The 26,783-nt window shown below is 38.9% G+C and overlaps 1 protein-coding gene across 1 annotated transcript in view; it reads right to left on the reverse strand.

Annotated features, from left to right (window-relative positions):
* Nucleotides 1-5,425: 5,425 nt before the first annotated feature.
* POLD3 (DNA polymerase delta 3, accessory subunit) overlaps nt 5,426-26,783 on the reverse strand; it is a 50,372-nt gene continuing 29,014 nt past the window's right edge. The window contains exons 8-12 of the mRNA XM_042904575.1: nt 22,429-22,594; nt 19,735-19,841; nt 12,427-12,539; nt 11,196-11,271; nt 5,426-6,664 (exon numbers count right to left, since the gene is read on the reverse strand). Of these exons, the coding sequence (XP_042760509.1) occupies nt 6,462-6,664; nt 11,196-11,271; nt 12,427-12,539; nt 19,735-19,841; nt 22,429-22,594 (665 nt within the window). The 3' untranslated portion in view covers nt 5,426-6,461. The remainder of the gene's footprint in view (nt 6,665-11,195; nt 11,272-12,426; nt 12,540-19,734; nt 19,842-22,428; nt 22,595-26,783) is intronic.

Below are 26,783 nucleotides of genomic sequence, written 5' to 3' on the forward strand. Positions count from 1 at the left end.
TACAAAACAGAGAAGAGAAAAACTTTGTAGGTTATCACAAGGATGAAATAAGATAAAGTAAAGCACCATATAAAGGTAGACTATAATTGAGAGTTTCATATCAGGCTTTACGGAAGGAAAATGGTTCTGCTTCCTATACGCCCTATTCCAGGATAGAATAAAACAGAATACCATGATTATGCTATGTTTATATAACCTTCACACATCTCTTAGAAAAACCCGGTTTTGACATTCAAAATGGAAGACACTGCCTTGGCCTAAGCCAGAGCAATCAGTGGGCAACAAAAGTTTAGGGGCTACTTCTCTACCTGTGAACCTGCAGTATGGCTTAAATAGGATAAAGAAATACCAAATTTCCTCTTGATTTTCTTACATGGGTAAGTCAAAGGCAAGGACAAGAACTGGACAATCTGTTTCAAAGAAAAACAGTGTTCTTGATTTAAACTGAAACCAATTAAATGCATTGCTTAGGGAACCAGGTTCTATTTAGACGAGCTTCCTGGTGATCTAAAATTAATCAGAAAACTTTATTTTATTCCAGCCTCTCTTTAAATTCTTCTTCACATTTATTAGTCCACTTATCTAACTTGGTAATTTAGTAAGCACAGTATACTGAGCATAATGGAATCTTTGTTTATAGATTCAAGACCACTTGGCAGGGATGCTGTAGAAAGGACTCAAGCAGCAGATGAGTGGTTGAGTTAGATAAACATTAAGATTGCCTTCACATCTCACAATCTGGGAACCGAACAACTAGTTGTACTTTCACTTATAAAAACGAACATCAATCATCACTGGGCAGTATCGAAGTGTGAACTAATATAGAGCCAAGAGCAAGATCGCATAGTGGCTAAGACTACAGGCACTGAAGCCAAATTGTCAAGATTTATACCTTGGCTCTGTGTCACTTGCTAACTCTGTGATTTTGAACAAGTTACTCAACTTTTCTGCCTCCATTTCCTCATGTGTAAAATGGGAATAAACGTGCCTATCTCATAGAGTTACTATGAGGATTAAGAGTTAATACTTCTTAACGTACTTGAACGGTGCCTGACACACAGTGGGTGCTCAAAAAATGGGAGTTACTCTGTTTTGTGTGAGTTTATTGTATGTCCAAATACTAGGAGCTGCCCATGCAGCATTTCATAAAAGCCTTAAACAACAGTTGGGGCACTTGGGTGGCTCAGCTGGTTGAACATCTGACTCTTGATTTTGGCTCAGGTCATGATCTCAGGGTTGTGGGATCGTCAAATCCCTGCCTGGGATTCTCTCTCCCTCCCCCTCTCCCCAGTTTGTACTCTTTTTGCAATCAATCAATCAAACAAAAACAACCCTTTAAGGTAGGTGGTAGCTCATCGTAAAGATGAGGAAACAAGTTCTCAGAGGAGGAGTTCCTCACCTAAGGTTAGTGCCCTTAGACAAAGTTTGAATCCAGAGCCGTCTGCCTCCCAAGTTGTGCTGTTTCAAAGCATCCTGCTTCCCCATTGTGCCAAAATTGAGCACACATAAAATGGAGCTGAATTCATGCTAATCCAATATATATCCCACAAAGTACCTTTTGGAATAGTCCTTGGTACCTGCTTCTTTCTTGTCAGTATTCTCATTCTTAAGATAGGACAGAAATAACTCCACTAAAGGTTCACTTAATAGATTACCTATACCATGACTGTATAAATGATGAGTGACATTCAAACAGTTGAATAAAATCCACTAAAATGGTGAACCGTCCCTCAGCCTGTTTTCTTGCATTAAATTCTCTGTTGTTTTTCACAAAGGACTATAAAATGTTGCCCATTATGATTATCCTGGTACTTTTCTGATTATTAAGCTCCCGTCTACCCCTCATCTAAGCATCATCTCCACTGCTACATAATGCTATTTATTTAGGGTGCATGTCCTGCCACTCCAAAATGGTAACCTCTGAGCTCTTGCAGTCTCTAAAGTATCTTATCCAGGAATGAACAGAACTAGCATTCAACAACTGCTTGACACTTTGGATTTGCATGATCCAAAGCAGATATTAAACAACATGGTTTTTCCATTCTTCAAGAGCAGTCTAGTAAAAGATGTGAAAGAAGAACCTTAAGAAAGCCTGAAAGACCAAAAGAAAGAAGTTAAAGTAGGACTAGCAATGAGGAACTTTTAAGTATTTAAAAAAAAAAAAGAGAGAGAGGGGTAGAAGCCAAAGTGAAGCCTCAAGAAACAAGGAGTCTGGCAAGAGCAAATGAGAAAAAAGAGAGGGAATGGTGTGGGGGAGCCAGACAATATTTAGAGCTTGAAATGAAAGGGCAATTCTAGAATTAAGGTGGGTTTGGATCAGAAGCCTTACCAAGTTTCTCTGGCTAAAGAGCCTGGGTGGCAATCTGTGGGTGGCCCACACTTAAGAACACACAGAAAAAAACTGGACACAGATACAAGTGGTGAGAAGTGTCATGAAGCAGGGAGTGGCAAGAGTCAATCCTAAATGCAGTCATTTGGGTACAATGTGCCCTTCAGAGAGGGCATGGTGACAGCATGGGCTAATTTACAGAGCCGCCAGGGCAATAACTCAGAAAGCAATACTGCCTTCTCACAACAAAACGAGGCAGCCCCAGAATGTTTCATGGTGGTAAAAAGCTGCATTACAGCATACTAGATCCCGGAACCAATGAAAGGAGACAAGTTTACCAAAACGAGTCTTGACACAGAGTACGTTTCTGGCAAATACATTATTATGCACTCATTCTACTCATGTCCTGGCGAAACTATTTAGTTTCCTTATATGGCCCTTCTCTTCAGCTCTCTCCTGTAAAATAACTAATGTCTTCTTAGAGAAACAAAGATAGAAAAGAAATAGAACTGTTCCACCCGTCCTCCCTCCCCTCCTCAGTTCTTTTCAGGGAGGTGAGTGGAGGCACATATCTTTGAGAGTGTCTGAGAACTACCCCATTTTTGAAATCAATTTCAGAAAACTGAAAAGCCTCTGTAAGAGAAATCTGTGTCGATAGGGGAAGACGAGGGAAATACTGCAACTGTCTATGCTGGCTGCCAGAATGAAGCAGCCTTGTTTTAGCTGTGACATTTTTTAATCCCATTAAAACTTTAATAGCACTAGAAGTAGGATACAATGTACATGCATGGGTAGAAATACTATATAGCACATAAAATTAAAGAATATGCCAGCTGCCCTCTTAAATGAGAATCAACTTCTAATGTTATTATTCTTCTTAAAATTTTTCAGTTGGTCTTCATAGTCTTTACATTAAAATCCAAACTCCTTAGCCAGACCCAACTTCATTTCTCAATACATTTCATCTCTTTTCCCAAAGTCTACTGTCCATTTCCCCCCAAAGCCATGTTCCTCTGCCTGGAAAATCTTTTCCATTTCTCTTTGCTTGGTAAAATCCTACTCACCCTTCAAATACCCACTTAGCTTTCTCTCTTCCAGGAAGAATGCCCACACTCCTATGAGCTCTCAGAGAACCCTGTGCTTACTTGTCACTGCACTCACCATATCATGTTATAATTTCATTTTACTGGCTTGTCTCTTCCATTAGAGCCTGTAGACAAGTGCTAAATTCTAGGATGCTACCTATATCCTCTTGTGTCCAGGTCAGAGGCCTGACACATGAGTAGACACACGTATTTTCATGTATAGTAAATACAGCCATCAATGAACCTCACTTGTTTCAATAGAAAAGTATCTACTCTCTCTAAAATTTTTCATAATATAGAACAAGTATCTTCCACCTTTGATCACATTTCCCGCCAGAATGACGACTTTCAAAGTAGAAATCTGGCTCATATCCTTGAAAACGTTTCAGGAAGTTGGTGGCTGACTGCATTTCTCACACCAGGAAGGAAGCCACCATTTGTAGAGCACCTATGTGCTACAACTGTGCACCAAATTTAGGCTGCATGTATACACTTCTTCAGTCTTGACAATCTGTGGTAACTCGTTTTAGCTCTATTTTGACAAAGAACCTGAGGCTTAGAAATGTGCCCAAGGTCACATGGCTAGCAAGTGATGAAGCCAAACTAACACAATGTGCAAGATCAGGACTACATTTTCTCCTAAATGAACTAAAAAATGATGTTGGCTGAAACTAAGGTTTCCCACTGGGTTGAAAAAATGATGAAGGCAGCAAATGACTTGTTCATCTCAGACTATGGGTGTGCAGTTTTAACAATATGAACTGAAAACCAGCCTTGTTCCTGTTCAGGGTTTGAATAATTGCACACACTGCTGCCGTCCTGTCAAATAACAGACTTATCAGACATTCAGTTTGAAGCACTGTTTTAAAACAACTTCTCAAATTTATTTAACTCATGTGGATAACATGGTAGAGTTTTGTATAAAAAGAAAAAAAAGGCCACCACTCCCTCCCTCCTAAGCCTTGCAGACAGCTGAGTTCAGGCAGCATACTGGGTGTGGGATCACAGGATTTGCATTATCCTTTCAAAGATGGAACTCCAACTACCACTGGAGTTTTCCAATTCAAAATTCAGTTTCACTAGAGAGCCCAGCAGAATTAAAAAAAAAAAAAAAAACACAAAAAACTAGATTGTTGCTTTTTTAATTTTTCCAATTCTTATTTAGAAAAATTACTAGAGGCAATGACAAAAATTACCATTTAAAAGATCACTCTCCAGGGGCGCCTGGGTGGCTCAGTTGGATAAGCATCCGACTTTGGCTCAGGTCATGATCTCACGGTTCGTGGGTTTGAGCCCCGTGTTGGGCTCCATGCTGACAGCTCAGAGCCTGGATCCTGCTTCTGATTCTGTGTATCCCTCCCTCTCAAAAATAAATAAACATTAAAAAATTTTTTTAAAGATCATTCTCCAGAGGTTTTTTGTAAAGGTAAGTCCAGGCTTTCCACCCTTTTACATTTTAAAAAGAAAAAGGGCTGTGGAATACGTCAACCTTTACTCTGCTTATGACACAAAGCGTCTGCCTTCTCAAGTCCTAGACGTAATGCCAGGACTCATCTCCCAAACTTCTGGTCTCAATCAAGTCCATGGGGTGCCTGGCTGGAGAGCCCTGGATGATGGCTGCTAAATATGTTCGTATGAATCCAAGGTCAGTTAGAATCCTAACCTTAAACAGTAGGTTTACTGGATGCTGACTGCATCATGACATACGCAGGCTAAGTCAGACGTCCCTCGTCTGTCAGTTGTGAGTCATGCCAGCAGATGAGCCTGTGTTCTTTCCCTAGAGCTCACTGTACCAGATTACTACCTCACCACTTCGATCCACCAAGGTCACTGTCCAGCCATCATGAAAATCACTTAAAAGTTATCAATAGAATAGATGATTTTCCATAAGCAACAAATGAGAATGTGTTACTTGCTGTTTAGTCCTACTAACAACTCAGTCTCTCCACCTTTCTTGGGCAGCCTATACTTTTAGGCAAATGGGAGGGTTAAAATACAGAGGAGCAACATCTGTATAAAAATGTGTGCTTTATTTCTTCCTTGTTACCTTCCTGGAAAATTGCTGTTTCTGAACATTCAGGTTCCTTGAGAAGGAGAACTTTTTCTTAACTGTTGTACCCTGCATACAGAAAAGGCTTTCTCTTTTAGCCTCCATTTCATTGCCTGGGTTTCACTCTCTAGGTACTAACAGCGGGAAAGGGAGAGAGGAGGAGACAAAAATCACAAAGAGCAGCGTAAAACATGCCCTGTGTCAGCAACATGGCAAGGCCTCTACTATCGTCAATGCTGACACTAAGTAATTTCTGGTGGAGATGAATACATCATTACATTTCTATTTGTGCTCTGCCTGAGGCTTTTCCCTACCTACTAATTGCGAGTGAAGGTCGAGAGAGCTTTTGTGAAAGGGGCAGAACATAAGCAATGTGCTGGTCTGTAGCCAGGTGTCAGTGTACTTTATAACGGAGGAAGAGAGGATTAGAGGATTATAGGGAGATTTTTGTTTCAGCCTTTAGTCCAACAAAGATTTAAAAGACTTACAGAAAATGGCTTCACATAGAAGTATGGTAGTGGGGAAGGGATTATGGGGAGAGTGGTAAACACAGCCAGTAAAATTCAGGGATAAATGAAGACCCACACAAGTCCACAGAATACAAAGGAACAAAGAAGAATACTTCTTGAGCCATAAGTGCTCAGGACACAGGATTGGGTAGGGACCAGTGAATTAGCAACTAAATGGCTTCAGTGATAATTCTGAAACCTGTTCCAATTTATGTTTGGAGTGGATTCTTCTCCAGAACAGGTCAAGATTGTGCTTAAAAAAATGTCCTTAAAACACAACAGCTTCTTAAATATTCTTTTGCCTCTTGCTTCCAGGTGATTTCCCTTTGGTTAAAAACCAGAAACAGTATAAACCTCACAGGATGGAATAAGTCTTTTGATACAGGCAAGGTGAGGCACAGGATGAACTTACACAGTAAGTGAGAGTCTGTCTGTCTTGGTCTTCTCCCTTGACCACTCCACGTCTCTGAACCAACAGAGATGGCAGTTCACTTCCTCTGGAAGAAGCCAGTAATGGATACTTGTCTGTTGGCTTTGCCCAGAGCAGCAGTCCCTTTCTTTGGGCCCTTTCGTTCTTCTTTGGGTTCTTTTTTCACCGTCATGGCGGAGGGTCTATGTACGGAGGAAGTCTTCATCTTAAGCTCCTCTTCACTATCTGTACAGGATTCACTCACATAGACTTTTTCAGTCACTGGCAGAATAAAAAAAAAAAAAAAAAAGGGAAAGGAGTGGGTCGAGTCATTTAGAACACTGTTATTAAGAGAACGAGATGTCTTGTTCACTCCAATTCCTTCAGACCCTCTGATCAAGGGAGACCCTCTGATCAGCTCACCTAATACTGGAGCCTTCTCCCACTGGGAGATCGGATCAGGCCACCAATAGGAACTATTTATCTTAAACTCATACAGTCTCTAGTTGGGGCTCAGAGCCAACATTTACCCTTACTGTCTCGCTGCTATGTCCCATGCCTTTTGCCCAAATTCTGCATTTGGGTCCTGGTCAATGCTAGCTAACTTCCTGAACTCTACATTGAACTGTCTGTATCTCAAATACCCACTTCTACCTCCATGCTTTGACTGACTTCTTCAATCTCACTTCCCTGACCCACAGTGCCTGCCTATTTCCTTCCACTGCTGCTTTTCTGGATCTTAATCTCTGCTCTATTCGCCAGTCTTCATCTTGTCTAACCAGGTTCACAGTCAGGGGCCCTCCTGGCTGGCTATATCCTGACATCACCCACTCACTCTCTGCACATCCTAAATACAAGAATTGCAGATTACTCAATTTTTCAGTTCTTAGTTCTAAATGACCCAACACTTACTAGTGGTCTGCATTGTGAAGATAACTGCCCCAAGCAAACTCAATCATATAACAAACTTGATTGTTTTAAGACAATGATAAAATGAGAAACAAAGTTACCAATTCTCTTAATGCCCTATCAGCCAAAGGCATATTTTTGCCTTTTCTTATACCAATAAAATTCACTAACCCCCTCCCCCTTTTAAAGTAATTTTACCAGTGAGCAGTCAGTATAAGGAAGCTGAAAAGGGCATAGGCACAGACAATAACTTCCAACAATGATGTCACAGAACTGATGAGGGTCTCTTCAGTATTACTGCAGCACACAAACCAATCATGAGAAACAGTACAATGCCACCTTCCTGTGACTTTAGAGAGCTGCAGCAGCTGTATAACCAACATCTTCTACATTCTTTCTCAGCTTTCCTGGTTGCAGCAGGAAGATGAAGAGTAAAGGAAAACATCTCCTCTTGGCTGAACACAGTAACCTAATATGCATCATAAATGCTCAAACAATTAAAGAACATTTTTGTCCTATTAAAGAACAATAATAGTTTTAAGCACTTAATTAGCGATTAAGTACAAACTACTCCAGAGGCAGTGGCTTTGGAATCAACTATATCTGCATACTAATATGTAGTCTGCCATTTATAAATTCTCAAACTTTTGATGTGCATCAGGATCACCTGCAGGGCTTATTAAAACAGATTGCCGAACTCTAATTCCAGAGCTTCAAATTCAGTAGGTGAGGGATGGACCTGAGAATTTGCTTTTCTAACATGTTCCCAGGGAATGCTGATGCTGCTGGTCTGGGGACTATACCTTGAGAATCATTGTTCTCTCCTCCCCTGTAAAATGGGAGTAACACTGCCTCACAGAAGGTATGGATGCACCTAGTGATCTTATTAGCAAGTACCCATCAATGCTGGTCTTTCCCTTCACAATGGCAAAGCCATGCTGGAGGTCTGTTGCCGGTAGAGCATTCCTTCACCATACCCATCTAATCCCATTAAGAGTACATAATTAACGGTTCCCTCACTAAGAGTTCCTAGGATTTGTCATTACTTTTAAGAGCCTAGAATTCACTTTGCTGATTCCTATCAACTTAGAGGCTACAAATCACTGAGAAGCTTTAAATATATATATGTAGATATATATATTTACATATATAAAGTGTTCTCAAAGGCCTTACTACTCACCTGTGCTCCACAGACCAGAGGCATTAGACTCTCCCATGATTTTATTAGAAATGCAGAATTTCAGGTCCTACCTGAGGGCCTACTGAATCAGAATTTGAATTTTAGCAAGATCTTCAAGTAATGTGAAGTTTGAGAAATGCTGCTCTAAGGTACTTAGGGAATTCCCATGGCATACCTATTAGTTCAGCAATTATGATCCCTGAACACTAGCCCAATCTCATCGGCAACTTGAAACGCATTATGCAACTGGATTATTGGAACAAACTTATGAGCTGCTATTTACTCAATATCTCAAATTAGGGAAGTCTGAAGAGCCATATGCAGACATAGAAAAGAAACAACTTACTACTGGTTGGTGGTATAAAACTTGCTCCTTCATAAGCTATACTTTGTATTCAAATGGCAGCAGGTCTATAATGTAAAACTCCAACATCAATTAGCTCATTATTTCATTACTTATTACTGAAACCACTGGTTGTCTCATTGCCAATTCTGTGCAATGCATTGCTTGGGGGAGTTAAAACCAGTCAGGGCAACACCAACAAAATTTCTTAAGCAGCACACTTAGTATACCTCAAGAGCTAAAAGAAGAATTTCTATATTCAAAGATTTAGTTACTTCAAACTGTAAGACAAAGGAGATTTCAACTTAAAGATACAGAACCTTTATTTTAACTGAGTAACATGCAACTTTTCTGGGCTGCCATTAAAAAAAAAAAAAAAAAAAAAAAGAGCCCAGTTTACATGGATAACATCAGAATTATTCTCCACTCAATGTTTTGCTGTTAGAACTCTAACTTGTCCAAAAGTCGACCCCACACTAATCTCAGGGGCCCAACTCCCCAGTCCCTGAAGCAAAGTCACAGAAAAAGAAAGATCAGTTTTGAAAACCCCCAGACCAGCTCTCATCCAGCACAGGACAGGACAAGCCCCCTGTGCTGGTACACTTGGAACAGTCCAAACAGAAAGGAAAGCACAACTCCTTTGTTGGTAACAGGAGCCAAGATTCATTAGGTTGAGCTTGGACTACAAACCTTTTAAAAAAAAAAAAAAAAGTGCTATGTGAGCACGGTTTTCATTGTTGCATCCAAGGCTCTTAATGGTCCTGTCTGGAGACAGGAGTGTAAAAAGTCCACATCCCATACCTGGCCAAAACTTGAGTACTGTGTTTTGAACAAAGCAACAGGTAATTAGCCACAAACTCCCAGTAAATGCTCACAATGATATATCTGACATTTTTCTTTCGGGGTAGAAGGAGGGAAAAACTGGCACTGATGCCTTTGTCCTCTTAAATTTAAAACAAAGAAAAAGTAAGAACTTCAATAGTAAATGCACATATTATCACCACTAAAACCAAAAGGCTTGAAAACACACTATTAGAAGACTGAAAGCAAACAAAACAAAATACAAAAAAACAACCCTAACTCGAAGTCCAGAATTCATAGGCTCACAAAAAATTTGGCACTGAAAAGACCAATTTCCAGTGTAAGGAATTTTATTCCCCGATAATATGCTACAATTAAAATGGCACAGGCCTGAGGTGCCTGGGTGGCTCAGCTGGCTGAGCACTGAACTCTAGCTCAGGTCATGATCTCCTGGTTTCTGGGTTCGGGCCCCACATACGGCTTTGTGCTGGCAGTGCGGAGCCTGCTTTGGATTCTGTGTCTTCCTCTCTCTCTGCCCCTCCCCCACCTGCATGCTCTCTCCTAAAAATAAACATTGAAAAAATAATCTTTAAAAAAAATGGCAGAGGCCTTTTCAGAGGAGTGGAAGGTAGGGAACAATGGGACAGGGTTTGCACTTATTCTAACAACCACACAACCTAGGAAAAGTAGATTCTTCAGAATTGATCAATCTTTTTAAGATGAAAGTTTGAACCAGAAAAGGAGAGTCAAGAAAGGGAAAAGATACTTCTTTAGGAGAGTAGGTGCCACAGGAAGGGAGAAACTACAATTATAGGCTATCCAACTAACAAGAGGTTTCCAAGACTAAGCCCACAAGTCTCTGTAAACACAAAAAGTACCAGGATCAGAGCATCCTATTGGCCTGCAAGTGTGAAAGCCCCACAGAAGTTTGAGTCAACTGTGGAAGGGTAGAACAAGCTTAAACATGGCTGAAGAATTCAACCTATAACTAACTGAAAAGCTAAATTCTAATTCCCCTCTAGGTCACCATAAAAAGCACACGTTTTTATCTAACATGACTTACAAACGGGAAACATGAAGTGATTTGGAAGAGTCAAACCCCTCTGGAGAGATGGGACAAAATACCAAGAAGACTCCTGACACTCTCTTCAGAGTCTAATCATCAGTGGGGGCTTCCTTTCCACTGTTCAAATGTATAAAACAACCATTCTAGAAAAAAAAAGTTTCTCAATGTCTAACAACATTTTATGTTGGTATTATGGTTTCCGTATCGAAAGTGCCTTTAAATGTTACCTCACCTGAATTTTCACAACAATCCCGCATATAGGCAAAATGGATATTTTACCTCCATTCCATACATCAAGAAACTCCCTACCAGAGGTGACAGGACTTTTATCCAAGACCTCAAAGCTTATTTCTACAGGATGTGGTCCAAACAAGAACCCATGTTCTGTCTTTCGTTGTAGTGTTCTCTACTCTGCTACTCAGGGTGTGTGCCATATTTGGTGTGAGTCATGTGCACATTCAAGTTTGAAGCACACTGCTCTGTAAGAGATCACGGAGCCAGAAACTCTTCTTACCTATGCAGCCTTCCTCATCCACAAAGGTCTTAGACTTCAGCACCCGTTTTCGTTTTCTTTTTTCTCCATTTGAACTCTAAAAGATCACAGGAAGATCAGAGGTTACAACATTCAGTTGATCAATGACTCTATAGAGAAAAAGAACAAGAGCTTTTTAATCTACAATAATCACCCTCCAATATTCCATGATGATAAAAAGTTGAATGTGAAACTCTATCCATTTCCTTTTACGGACCAGTCCTACTATACAGACAAGTTACATTCCTATATATGGAAGCTTGATGTTTAATGCTTGTAAGATAACTGTGATCATTCAGGCAACAAACTTTTGGTAAGCAGTGCACCGTGGTTAAAAAGACCAATAGGACAAGGACCTTAGCAGATGAGAGAAGCGAGGAAGACAGACCACTGCAATCCACTGTGGTAAGGGCTTTAATGGAGGGCTGTGGCAGACATTATGGAAGCACACAGGAAAGCTAAATCAGATGAGAGGTCCGTGGCATGTACCCTTGCTGTAGATAACTTGCTATTTTAGCCTTGATGCTGCAACATTACCCTTGTCTAATTTAGTCTCACACAGATACTACTAATACCAATTTCCTTTTATGTTCAGTGGTCTTTCATCCCATTTTCTTGTCAGCTAATGAGGAAATTAGTGCAAAATTTAAATGACAGTCTTAATACAATGAATTAAAGGAAAACTAATAGTTGTAAAGGAAAAAAAACCTTGTTAGCACCTTTCTTCTCAACTCTTCATTATCTACACTAATAGACAAAATGCAGCTGAAGACCATTGAAAACTATATTCCCCCATTTATTGCCAGCTTTTCTCACCCTGCCCTTTTCCAGAAGAGTTTCTGAAGAACAACAAATGTGCATAAGTTGTTTGTTCACTCTATTTCCCAAACTTTGCTCTGATGCAGGCAAGACCTTACTTTGCAAAATTCCAACAGGAGTTGGGTAACACAGCAGCCCTGATGCTGGAGGTCATGAAAAACAAAACCACTCCCAGGCCTGACCTCTGCAACCTTCCTGAGATGTGCCCTATAGCTGAGCTCTCACCGCAGGTGAGGAGAGGGAATGTCCATCCTGTAGTACCTACAGAGAGTGGAATGAGAAAAGAGCCATCTACTGGTGTCCCTGGACTATACAGCAGTGGCCGGTTCAGCATAGTTTCAGGTCCTTGGGAGGTCAGACACATGGAAAGGCAACCATCCCAGTAAAGTTTTACCTTGACAGAAGGAGGCTCTGGTTCAGTCTTAGGCACTGGTTCAGGAGGTGGAGAAGCAGGAGGAGGTGGGGATGGTGACTCAGCTTCATAATCCCCAGGAGAGTCTGGTATGACTGAAATAATGAAACAAGCTTAGCTAAGAGAACTGTGGCACTATCTGGTACAACGCCTTCTCTGGTGACTTTTTAAACGTCTGTATCCAGGAAAGGACATTTTGCAAGCAGTAATTCATGACAACCAAGGACTTTGCAGTTATAGATCTTTAAAATATACATTTTACTAATTTTATACAAAGAAAACCAGAGAATTAAGAGTTATTAAAGCTGGAATAAACCTTAGAGATTATCTTAGCTAAACCTTTTATTTTGTAGGAAAGTCTAAAGTTGTTTTATAAATATCCACTGATCATCTAACATGTGTCATGTATTCCACTTACAATTGTTTCATTTATCCTCATAACAACCCTAAGAGACAAATATTATTCACACATTACAGTTGGGTAAAAAGAGGCTCAAAGAGGTTAATTAACTTGCCAAGGTCACAGGGCTTACAAATGAGGCAGGAGGTTTTAAACCCAAGTCAGTCTGATGCCACAGCCTTACCATTCCAACTATTCTGTGCTGCCTTACCATTCAGGGCCAGACATTTTCTTTTAAGATTAAACAAACAGATATAATTCTCAGATTATATCAAATGTTCCATGCCAGAGTCTTCATGACTATGATCCAAGGATTATCTGCAACCACCTGAGATGTTTATTAGACTGAAATATTCCAGCTGATGTTAAGAGCATAAACTTTGGAGGAAAAATCACCTTTGAAACAGTCACAATTATAGCTCTTACAACTAAGACTGGATTACTATTTTGTATGGGAATTATTTCTAGTGATTGCTCACTGATGAGGCTTGTTTTGTTGTAGTGAGAGTAACCGGAAAAAACACTTTTGGGAAAGCAATATTGCTCTGGAAGTGGTATCACCCGAGAAGAGAGCATCTCCAGAGGGATTCCATCATTCCTGAACAGTTCCAGAAATAGTGGTCTTGGTATAAGGCCCATGAGAGGGGGAAGTGAAAATCCTCAGCTAACCTACGGCTTAATCACCACAGAGAAACTGCTGGTAAAAAGACTGGGTAGTTGCTTAGCCTCACCTGCTCCCTGAATCTCCTGGCTGTATTCAAATTCTTAGCACAAGTCTTGGATCTGAAATTCTCCCAACTGATTAGGTCAGTGTTAAAAATTATGACAGTGGAGGGTTCAAGGCCAAATGACCTAAAGAGGTGAAGCAAAACAAGAGCCAGAACGAAACAATAAATTATACACTTCAAGTATGAAACGGGCCCCAAAACTTTATAAGCTCTGGGAAACAAGAGTCAGAAACATATGAGGAAAGTGGTCCAGCTAGTAACCCAGCTCTAGGAGAATAGAACATGATGGGAGCTCAAGTAAGCAAGAGAAAAGTTAAACCACAGAGCCAAGCTCCCATTTCTTTGAAGGTATAGCAATTAGGAAAGCTGTGTCACATGCGTTACAGGGGCAGGAGGAAAGTTTACACAGTGAGGAAGCCAAAGAAAAGGAATTTTGAGTCCTCACAATAAATTTAGGAGTTTTCATTCTATTTCCACTTCTGTAACCATGAAGACACTTAATCCTAGTGGCACCCTCTAAGACCCCTGTCACTGCACTGTATACAAGTGTTTATCTAGATCCTCCTCTGACTCTAACCTCCATGGAGGCAGAGACACGACAATTTCCCTGGCACTGAACAAACAGTAACGATACTTTTAATAAAGGAAAACAATCATTTTTGGAATTTGGGATGAGGGGCTTCTAGGTCAAGGAAGAATCAGCATATACCTCCCCCTCCCTTCCACATCCACCCAAAGAGACACATTACAGTGATGACTAAGGAATGAAATGCTGTAAACCTGCCTGCCACTCCTATCCCCGCCATAACAGGGAAGAGAGTAGAAGAGGGAGCCAAGAACTTGTAATGAATAAGAATTTTCAACAAATCCCCAGAAGATGGAAGGCAGATGGGAGAAAGGTGACAGGAGAAGCATCAATTACATTGAGTCCAATAGGAGAGCTTACAATCTATCACAAAACTTCTATTTTATCGGATTTTTCAAGTTGTGTATCACTTTAAATTTTTTTAAATAAAGCATTTTGGGGCACCTGGGTGGCTCAGTCGGGTAAGCATCTGACTCTTGACTTCGGCTCAGGTCATGATCTCACAGTTGTGAGATCGAGCCCCACGTCAAGCTCTGAGCTGGGCATGGAGCCTGCTTAAGATTCTCTCTCTCTCCCTCTGCCCCTCCCGTGCATGCACACTCTCTCTCTCTCAAAGAAGTTTTTAAAATTTTTTTTTTTTAACGTTTATTTATTTTTGAGAGAGAGAGAGAGAGAGAGAAGAGGAGACGGAGACACAGAATCCGAAGCAGGCTCCAGGCTCCGAGCTGCCAGCATAGAGCCTGACGTGGGGCTTGAACTCACAAACTGCGAGATCATGACCTGAGCCAAAGTCAGTCACTTAACCAACTGAGCCACCCGGACGCCCCACAAAGAAATTTTTTTTAAGAAAGGAAGGATGGAGGTGCGTGTCAGGGTGGCCCAGTCAGTTAAGCATCCAGTCCTTGTTTTCAGCTCAGCTTCAATCCACAAACTGTGGGACTGGACCCCACATGGGGCTCTGTGCTGACAGCACAGAGCCTGCTTGGGATTCTCTCTTTCCCTTTCTCTCTACCCTTCCCTTGCTTGTTCTGTCTCAAAATAAATAAACTTTTAAAAGAAAAAAAAGGGAAGGAAGGAAGGATACAGAAAACAGCTAGAATTTTCTGGGCTTTACAAACATTAATCATTCATTCACATAATATCCCCCACAAAATCACTGTTACTATTATTTCTGTTTTATATAACTGAGGTTCAAAGAGACTAAAAAAAATTTGGCCACATTCATATGCTAGAATCCGTATGTGTCTGATTTTCCATCAAGGTAAATATATCCTCGACATACTTTTAGTGACATAAGCATAAGGAGGGTTTCATACATTGGTGTATTTTAAATATATTTATAATGAATTTACAGCTTTTCAGATGAAAGGTACTCAAGAAGTGCAATTTAACAGTTACCCCAGGACAGCAGAATAAGAACTGTAGCAAAACTAGTTACTAGCAGAGTAACCACTGTTTACCAGAGTGCTATGGCAGAGATGGGTCATTTTGGAAATCACTCATAGCTTCCTAGGAAAATTTATAAACTACCTATCTTAACCTAAAAAGGGTGGGGGGGGGGGGTCATTTGCTTAACATTCTTCATAAGTAATTTGCAAAAACTGAAAATGTTAGCAAAAACTTAATCAGCTAAAACTATTTCTTCCTAGCAATATATATTTTTAAATTCTATCTTAGAGACAGAGCACGAGTGGGGAAGAGGGAGAGAATCTTAAGTAGGCTCCACACTCAGCACAGGGCCCAATGTGGGGCTTGATCCCACTACCCTGGGATCATGACCTGAGCCAAAATCAAGAGCTGGGCATTCAACTGACTGAGCCACCCAGGCGCCCCTCTTCCTAGCAATGAAAACATTACTCTTAATGGGATTTCTATCTGGGTCTGGCTTTTTCTTGCTTTACAAAGAGAGTATGTAGAACTGCTAATGGTGCTTATGACTCTGCCAAGAAGAGAAATAAAGGAAAAGTCTTTTGGGTGGAGAGTTAAAGATATGAAGTTGAAGGGAATTTTCTGAGAGAAGAGACTGCTGTTAAATACTTATGGAACACGTCAATAGAAAAAGTGGGGTGAGTAAGAAGAAAACCTGCTATGTCAAGCAGTGTCCTGGCATTGCTGACGTATCTTATTTGATGTTCATAAAAAGTCTACACAGTGTGATAACATCCCCATTAGAGATGAGGAAACAAGGAATTGAAGAAGTTAAATAATCTGTCTCCAGTTGCACAATAAGTGGCAGAAGTAAGGTTTTTTATTTTTAAAAAGATTTTTTAATTTACATCCAAGTTAGCATATAGTGCAATAATGATTTCAGAAGTAGATTCCTTAATGCCCCTCACCCATTTAGCTCATCCCCCCACCCACAACCCCTCCAGCAACTCTCTGTTGGTTCTCTCTATTTAAGAGTCTCTTGTTTTGTCCCCCTCCCTATTTTTATATTCTTTTTGCTTCCCTTCCCTTATGTTCATCTGTTTTGTATCTTAAAGTCCTCATATGAGTGAAGTCATATATTTGTCTTTCTCTGACTAATTTCACTTAGCATAATACCTTCTAGCTCCATCTGCGTAGTTACAAATGGCAAGATTTCATTCTTTTTTATTGCTGAGTAATACTCCTTTGTACAGATATACCACATCTTCTTTATCCATTCATCCATCGATGGACACTTGGGCTCTTTCCATACTTTGGCTATTGTTGATACTGCTGCTATAAACATTGGGGTGCCATGTACCCAGTTAAGTGGCAGAAGTAAGATTTAAACCCAGGTCTGTTTTACTCCAAAGTCCCTGTCATTTCTTCCACTTTTGCTGCTCATTTGCTAATTTCCAGCTGAAGACAGCATATTGAATAAGCATATATTGTGACAGGAATAAAATGGTAATAGATTAGAGACTGTGTAAAGGTTTAAAATAAAGGCCCTCTAGCTTTGAGATGAAGAAGAAATTCAGGAATAAAATGGCAAAGGTTTGCTAATTTAGTCAGATGCTAAAAATTATTCTGCCAGATAAAAAATCTGAGAACCTCTCATTTATATTATCTATTATTATAGGTTGTTCACCTCTATCACATTTCTTCTCACTTCTTTCTAAACTAATAACCCCACTCATATTTCTAATCACCCACAGGTATTATTTTTGTGCACTAATGATCAGAACTCCAGAGAATATTTCAGAAATATGTAATGAGTGTTTAATCAACCACAGTAATTCCCTGACTTAGAGCTGACTCCTTCACTGGAGTATCTAGTTTACCTTTTCAAAGTACATTAGGTTGATGGCTTGAAAGCCTTTTCCAGATTCTTCCCCAAATCCTTTTCCTGGTTGGAAATAGGGAAGACAATTTCAATAGCACAGTAATATTCCTGTTACTTCCTAATTACTTTCCCATGTATCTTCATGGAGTCGCTTCTATTTCCTTAATTCTTAACTTGATGGCTCTTGTTTCAGCCACACACTTGGGTATCTTCCTTTCAGGTGTCTTAGTCAAAGCATTTTGATAAATGACATGGAATGAGTATATAATGACAGCTCCTCTAGGATGCTCACAATGCCCTATCCCTACCTATTCCAAAGAGTCATTAAAAAAAAAAAACCACAGCTCTGGTGGGCACAATACCTCTACAGGATATCAGAGCTTATAAACTCCTACATGCAAGCATGACTGGTAGGATCTAAACCTATGGAAGAGTCAAAGATATACCTACATCATAGATTTAACTTCCTTGTACAATTTCTTAGGTCTGTTCATTTCTTTTGTATTACTGTCATCTGTATATATAAATGGCTTTCTCACTCATTTGTACATGTACAGTCACTGAGTTGCTTTCGGGGTGCCTCTGTTGTCATTTTCAATTCTTACAGAAATTTCTGGTAAGAGTAGAGCCTAACAAGTTTATTTTGTCCTTTACCAGCAGAACAGGTTCCTTTTCCTGCATTCATTATTCTTCTTTAATTTCTTTTAGCATCTGTTTGTTTGTTTTGTCATTCTACCTTCATCTGATGCTGAATTCCTTTGGAGTAGATTTGCCTGACCCCTCAAAATGTTTTATACCCATTATGGCATAAATTCATAGAGAATGGATTATAGAAACTCAAGCTTCTCACCACCGTTCTCAAAGCAGGGTAGAAGTCATCTGGCATAGCAGTTTGACCAAGGCATCTTTCTTGTTAGCCTCATCCTCTTTTTTTTTTTTAATGTTTTATATTTATTTTTGAGACAGACAGAGCATGAGCAGGGGAGGGGCAGAGAGAGAGGGAGACACAGAATCGGAAACAGGCTCCAGGCTCTGAGCTGTCAGCCCAGAGCCCGACGCAGGGCTCAAATTCACGGACCTCGAGATCATGACCTAAGCTGAAGTCGGACGCTTAACCAACTGAGCCATCCAGGTGCCCCAGCCTCATCCTCTTTCTATACACCTTCATTTACACAATTTGGGAAGAGATCTTGGCTCTTCGAACACCTGATATTCCTTGAAAAGGCATATGAATTTTCCAGGTAAGAATCTTACCCTTATTCTGTTTATCTTACAATAGAGCCCACAGCATAAAACTAGAAGGGTCCATAGTATCATTCCCTTTCAACAATGATACTATAGATTCTCAAACTTAGCATGTTTTTATTTATGTGGCGTGGAACACCATATCACCAACACCCTTGATACCTACAATATTACCTGTTTTAAAAGATTCACATGAAGGTAGCCAAAGGAATATCTCCATTTCATTTTTTAAAAAGAAAAGCTCTTCAGGGCACCTAGGCAGCTCAGTCAGTTAAGCTTCTGACTTTGGCTCAGTCGTGATCTCATGGTTCATGGGTTTGAGCCCCGTGTCAGGCTCTCTGCTGTCAGTGTGGAGCCTGCTTCAGATCCTCTGTCCTCTCTCTTTCTGCCTCTCCCCCGCTCACACTCTCTCTCTCTCAAAAATAACATTAAAAAATTAAAAAAATTAAAAAGTAAAAAATAAATTAGAAAAAGAAAAGCTCTTTGATAATATACATAATAATAATCCTTATTCTCTTTCCTTTTATGTTAGTTACTTTGCTAAATTACCAAAAAACAATGGTTCTGATCAAAAAGCGAAAGCAGACTCTAATGGTGCTATTGTTTATCTCTCAATACTAGAATTACTATTGTCATTGTGACCTGTAATAAATTACTTTTTAACTCCGTGAGCGTCAAAGTAAGAATTGACCCCTGCTATCAACTAAATATTTGTGTTCCCCCAAAATTCATATTTGAAGCTCTAACCCCTAACGTGATGGTATCTGGAGGTGGAGTCTTTGGGAGGTAATTAATGGAATCAGATTACCACCCTTATAAAAGATGCAAGAGAAACACTTTCTCTCTCTGCCATGTGAAGATATGGCAAGGAGATATCCTACAAACTAGGAAGAGAGCTGAGAGCTCTCACCAGGAACTACAATCAGGCAGTGCCTTGATTTTGGAATTCTCACCCTTTAGAACTGTGAACAGGACAAATTTGTCCTGCTTAAGCCATCCAGTCTATGGTACTTTTGCTATAACCCAAGTAACGGAGACAATGACACTAGCCAAAAATTAATAGCAACCTTTCATAGCCCACCTTCATCTTCACTGCTATCAGACTCAGGAAGTTTGATTCTTCTCCTCTTTTTCTTCATACTTTCAGTTTCTTTTGTCTCATCATCAGATAACTCCATTCGCTTCCCCCTGTTGCCATCCAGGAATAATTTAATCATGTTACACAAAATAAAAATATAAGTATGCATATGCTACTATGGGTCTTGCTTCATAACTCCTGGTCTTAATTCCAGAGGATAGAAGAGTCAAAGTAGACCAATAAGGATTCTTTTTAAGGATACTCTGCTGACCACAACTAAGTCATTTCGTGGGGTGACCAGAATGAAACATTTTTCTAGCTCTCTATATAGCTCACTGGAAACTACTTACCAGCTCATCAATTATCATTACAAATTCCTTCTTACTTTTCCTACTGACCTTTCAATCATTCAACAAGCTTTAAATAAGCAGCTACTACACACACAGGCTTTTTGCTAAACACCGAGGATGCAAAGATGAAGAAAATACTGTTATCAAGAAGCTCTGGTGGGAGAAATAGATATAAACACCACCAAATGTAAGACAATGTGATAAATACTACTGGACAAATAAAATGTTATGGGACAAGACTCTTGTACGAAAACTAAAAACTAAGTGGAAATTCATCAGGTAAAAAAAGGGAGACAAATACTTTAAAGAGAAGAAAAAAAATGTGCAAAGGCATAGACATAAGATCTTAAGGTGATTCTAATGACATAATAAAAAAAACCTAGACTCCATCTTAACGTAGTTAGCTCCTCTGGATACTCTATCACACTATTCAGATATGTATAAAATGTGGTTTTTATCTTCAAGTAACTTATTCCTTATGTAACTTTATAACTTATTTTTCTACCTCAAGCTAGTAAAAGACAAACCCCAAATAGGTAAAAACAAACAAACAAACAAACAAAAAACAACAAAAAAAGATAAAGAGCAGAAATTAATGAAATAAAACAGAAAAAAACTAACAAGGTTAAAAATTGTTATTTTGGGGCAAAACATTAATGAAATTGATAAACCCTTCTACAAGACTGATTAAAAAAAGACAAAACAGGGGTGCCTGGGTGGCTCAATCAGTTAAGTGTCCAACTCCGACTCAGGTCACAATCTCGCGATTCCGTGCTGACCACTCGGAGGCTGGAGCCTGCTTTGGATTCTGTGTCTCCCTCTCTCTCTCAAAAATAAACATTAAAAAGAAAATTTAAAAAAATAAGACAAAACAACATATTACCAACACGAGGAATAAAAGAATAATCTGTAATGATAAGTACAGATTTTACAGATCCTCAAAGAATAAGGCTATAGTAGGAGCTTTATGCCAATGAACTCAACAACTTAGATGAAATAAATTCCTTTAAAAACACAACCAAAACTGACCCAACAAGAACAAGAAAATTTGGATGACTCTATTTAAAGAAATCAAATTAATAAATAAACTCCCCCACAAAGAAAACTTTGGGCTCAGGTTCACTGAATTTTATCAAACTTTTAAGAAAAAAAATAATACATATCTTGCACAAACTCAGAAAACACAGTTTTCTACTAATTCTATGAAGTTACATAACTTTGGTACTGAAATATAAAGACATTATCAGAAAAGTAAATAACTGGTCTATCAGCCTCACAGATGCAGTGGCAAAATATCCTTACAATATTAGCAAATAAAATCCAACAACTTATAGAAAGGATAATGTATCATGACAAAAAATTAGGTTTATCCCAAGAATGCAAGGTTGGTTTAACACTTAAAAGCCGATCAAGGTAATTCACCACACTAACAGAAATCCCAAAAGATCATCTCAATAAATGCAGAAAAAGCATCAGTCAAGATTCAGCACCCATCCATAAAAAAACAGAAAAGGACAGCCTCCATCTGGTAAAGGGCATCTACTTAAAACATACAGTTAACATCACACTCGGTAATGAAATACTGAACGCATTCCTGACTATAACTGTCAACAATGAGTGTTATGCCCATGGGCTGGGGACATTTTAACATACCAATCTCACATATTCCTAGGAGGTAAGGCCCACTGGACAGAGCCTTGACCCTCTGAAACTTGAGCATTTTGTTGATGTTTTCTACTAGAGTAGCCCCAGCCTTGCTACAAAAGTCAAGTATTTCTGGGCCTATCAGTGCTGACAGTGTCTTTAGAATTTCTTTCAACAGACTAATTCCTACCAACTATGAGGTAGTGTCTCAAATTCCTGGATCCATTTTTAACAGCTTGTGTGCTTTTTATTTTCTTTTCTAATTACATTTTACCACTTGAAAAATAAACTCATTGATATAAAAAGAAAACAAAGAACTTTTTCTCTTAAATTTGACTGGAAATAGTAACCCCTCACTTGGCAATCTAAAGTGAAAAACAGACACAGACACAATCAGGCACACTTATGCCATGTCCACAAATTTAAAATGAAGTAAAGAAAAAAAAGGATAATCGATTTAGTTCAATGGGGCCCAAAAAACTGGATTTGGGCTCTAAACCATCTACACTGGCTGTTCCACAGTTCTACTTCCCTAGATAAGCTACTGAGCTTCTCTCTTCATTTTGGTTATACAGCTGTATCCCTACGGCATTAAGTAGGATTTAGTACTCAACTGAAAACTGCCCACTGTCAATAAGCCCAAACAGACCTTCTCACCCCCAGCAGAGACACTCTTCCCTCACAGGCAACAAAATTTTCCTACCTTTTTTTTTCCTTCTGCTGCATCTTAACAGGCTCTGCTTTTTTGCCGGGTTTCTTCAGGCCAGTAGGGGCTGCCAGCTTTGGTTCAGTGACAGACACTGGAGGTTGCTCCACTATTTTCTCTTCTTTCACTGCTTGTTCTGAATCCAAATTGACTTTAAGTTTATCTACAAATATAGTATAATAGATGATATATAACCTCATCGTGCAACGTCAATCTATTATTCCTCTGATAGTCGACTAAGTGCCAGGTAATTGGTTAGGAGCAGGGGGCTAAAGGGATAAAAAAAACAGTCCCTGTCCTAACAGAACTCATGGTCTAGTCAGAGAACATTTCTCCTTTCCAACTACCACTCTAGCAGTAACTGTTTTCATTTCTGCCTCTTGCTAATCCTTCATTATATCACAACTCCCAGGCCAAATAATAGTAAAAGCAGGGCTTAGAAAAAGCAAATACAACTATATGAGGTATCATCATTCTCATTTATATATCACTTATTAGATGAGAAAATTAAGAGTCTGAGAGATAAAAGACGTTTCCCGAGTATACAGTTTACAAATAGTGACAACAGAAATTCATACCAAAATCTTATTTCCTATTCCATTCTATCTTCTTAAACCTGGATACTCTTATCATCTCAGTATTATCTTAATTATATAATTAAAAGACTACTTTGGAATGAGAAAAGTTTGATGCAAACTTTTTCACTCAGGATAAGTTACCTAAAAGTCAATCTTCTTTGTAAAAACTGAATATTTATGAGATTACTGTAAGGATTAAAAGGGATTAGTATGTGAGGTTGTATGGCTTACCCAAGGTAACACTGACAGAAAAGGTTGAGAGACAGGATTTGAACCTAGGTCAGTTTAACTCCTCAAAATCCTTACCTCTTTCCCTACACCAAGCTGCAACTACTATGCCATGCAGAGGATTAAAAAATGCAAGCAGGATGGGCCTAGCCATCTGAGAAATCATAGAAGAATAGCCTTCGTGCTATATTCAGTGACAGTTTTTTTCAAGAAAAGTCATAAAATACTCTTAGCTGTGAACAGCATGAGGCTCTTCAATAAGTAGCTTTGGTTATATGTAAAATGGCTAAAACCAGCTACAGGGTAGGAAAAAGACCAATTGATAGCTTAGCCTTGGCCATTACACACGGCTTAGTATAATTTATAAACAAAGTATATTCTTTGAAAGAATAGATGATGGATAAAAGTATAACATGCAGCTTGTTTATACTTTATTTTTTGAAGACTTGACTGAGAAATCTGGTGGAATCCACCAGAGAATGGAGGCATTTTCTCTTGCCTTTTCAAAACTGTTGTTCTCAAGTATCAGTACTTCTCAAGTTTTTCCACCAAATAGTACAGAAGAGTAAACATGTATCTCTAGGGGGTCCAGAGTCAGTAACTGATTCCCAAAAAACCAGTTCTCTGAAGCTGCATGTATATCCTTAAAGTTTATGCAAAATTTGCATTGTTACAGAATTTATATCATATTGACAGCAACTGTTTTAAAATTATATAATAGGGGTGCCTGGGTAGTTCACTTGGTTAAGTGTCCAACTCTTGATTTTGACCAGGTAATGATCTCACAGTCATGAGATCTATCCATCGATCGAGCCCCACGTCAGGCTATGCACTGGGTGGGAAGTCTGCTTGAGATGCTCTCTCTCTCTCCCTTTCCCTCTGCCCCTCCCCCACTCTCTCAAAAAAGTAGAATAAAATAAAATAAAATAAAATAAAATAAGTAAAATAAATAAAATAATTAGGAGGAAAAACCTCCAAGTATTTCCTACCTCACTCTTGGGGTAAGGAAAGCAAGGCTATTGCATACAGTCTACCAATTTCAGGAAACTGATCTTAATTAAAATACCAGTGACCAAAGAGATTCAGCATCCAGAGTTTTCACTCTGTCGTGGTTTCACAGTATTTGGGGAACTCCAAATTATTTACATATGCAGCTACAAATGGCCAATTAGCTGGTAAAGAGGCAGCTCATTGCAACACTTTCAGACTACTGTTAAGGAAAATTTAACTACATTTTCTTTTTTTCTGAATGATCAAATCATTTGTATCACTGACTAATTAAAAGCATCTCCTTTTTATACTCAAAATATGAAACACCTTTAGAAGCAAGATACAGATGATGACTTTTTAATTTTGTCACCAATGCTGTAATTTTTTTCACATATGGAGCATTACGGTTCTTGTTAATGAGATAATTCATATGCCAGAAAATTTATCCTTTTAAAGTATAAAATTCAGTGCTTTGTAATTGTGCAAATATCAACACTATCCAATTTTAGAACATTTCCATCACCCCAAAATAAACCCTGTATCCATGAGCAGTCACTCCCCAATCCCAACCTAGCCTGTAACACTAGTCTACTAATCTACATTGTCTCTAGATTTGCCTATTCTAGACATTTTGTATAAATAAATTTATATAACAGGTGGCCTTTTCTGTCCAGCTTTTTTCATTTCACATATTTCAAGATTCATCCATGTTATAGTTCAAGGACTCATTCCTTTTTTGGCTCAATAATATCCTATTGTGTGGTTATATCACATTGTGTTTATCCATTCATCAGACGATGGACCCTTGGGTTGTTTCACCTTTTTGGCTATTATGAATAATGTTGCTATGAACATTTGTGTACAATTTTTTATGTGGACATACAGTTTTAATTCACTCGAGTAGATATGTAGGAGTGGAAGCACTGGATAATTACTTAACTTTTTGAAATACTACTATACTGTTTTTCAGAGCAACCACATTATTTTATATTCCCCACAGCAGTATATGAGGGCTTGACTTCTCCACATCCTTGCCAACACTTGTTATTGCCCAGCATTAAATTTTAAATGTTTCAAGTCTCCTCAACTCTTTTCATCCAACTCTCTTCACTTTTATCACAATGATCTTGTCATGTCTCAAATACAATAAAAATATTTATCATTTTACTTTTTTCTTTAATGTTTATTTTTGAGAGAGAGAAAGAGAGAGGGGGAAAAGGAGATCTGAAGCAGGCTCAGCACTGATAGCACAGAGCCCCTCGTGGAGCTTGAACCCATAAACCATGAGATCATGACCTGAGCCAAGTCAGACACTTAACCCACTAAACCATTCATCCAATAAAACATTCATCATTTTACTCTAAACATTCATCCTTGAAAAAAATGTTAGATAAATCAACTTTAGAAGCCATTCTTTTTAGTAGGTAAGTATTTAATTCTTTTATTTTATCCAGTTTCCCTACTCCTTCTATCACTGTCTGCCTAGCAATTAAAATAATTAACTGTTTTATTCTTTATTGATTTGTCTGTCTCTCACAGTAGAATATAAGGACCATGAAGGCTGAGACCTTGCTTGTCTACATTTCCTCCACTGTATCACCATGTATAATAGTTGCAAGTACACAGTACTTGCTCAATAAATATTTCTGAAATAAACACATGAATAAATAAGTATATACTTCTGTATAGCTTGATTTTTTTTTACAACTAGCGAATATTCACAGCTTATATATTTTAGAAATAATAAAATTTTTTAAATTCACTGGTTACAAATGCATAAGAAAACAAAACAAAAATAAAAACGTGGACCTAAAAGTCACCAAGGAACCACACACACTCTGATTGGGTTCAGTGGACCAGTACCAGCCATGCAGGCCAGTGACATTAGCACTATCTATTTTCACAGAAGTAGGGAGCCCTCCTTGTGCATTCTGCCTGCAACAATACAACACGCTTCCCAATAACCTGAAGTATCAAATTTTCTACATACTTTCAAAAGACAAAAACCTTCTCTGATGGATTTTATGGCAAATAAACACTATCTACCCCAACGCCTCCTCCAACCACTAATCCGACCATCACAGGAAAGCAGAATTCTGACTAATTTTTCTTGCACAAGCATGTAACAAAACACCTTCCCACAAGATCTTTGTAAAACTGATGCTCCAAGAAAGTGTGCCATAATTGTCCTGTGGCTCCTGAATGCTTTCTGGTATTATGCCACATAACCCTTAGGGGAGGTGTACTTGGTATGAGAAGTATGAAAATACGTGACTACTGGTTCTTTCCATATGAAAGAATTCTAATTAAAACAAAATTTTTAAGGGCATCTGGATGGCTCAGTCTGTTAAGCTTCTGACTTTGGCTCAGGTCATGATCTTGTTCATGAGTTTGAGTCTCACATCAGGCTCTGTGCTGACGGCTTGGAGCCTGGAGCCTGCTGCTGGTTTTCTCTCTCTCGCAAAAATAAAAATATTAAAAAAAAATTTTTAAATAAAGGAAATTTTGCTTTCTCAAAAAGTATTATTTTTAAATGGCTACAATCACCTGTGCCCT

This window comes from Panthera leo, chromosome D1 (genome assembly GCF_018350215.1).
Source record: "Panthera leo isolate Ple1 chromosome D1, P.leo_Ple1_pat1.1, whole genome shotgun sequence".
Classification (NCBI taxonomy): Eukaryota; Metazoa; Chordata; class Mammalia; order Carnivora; family Felidae; genus Panthera; species Panthera leo.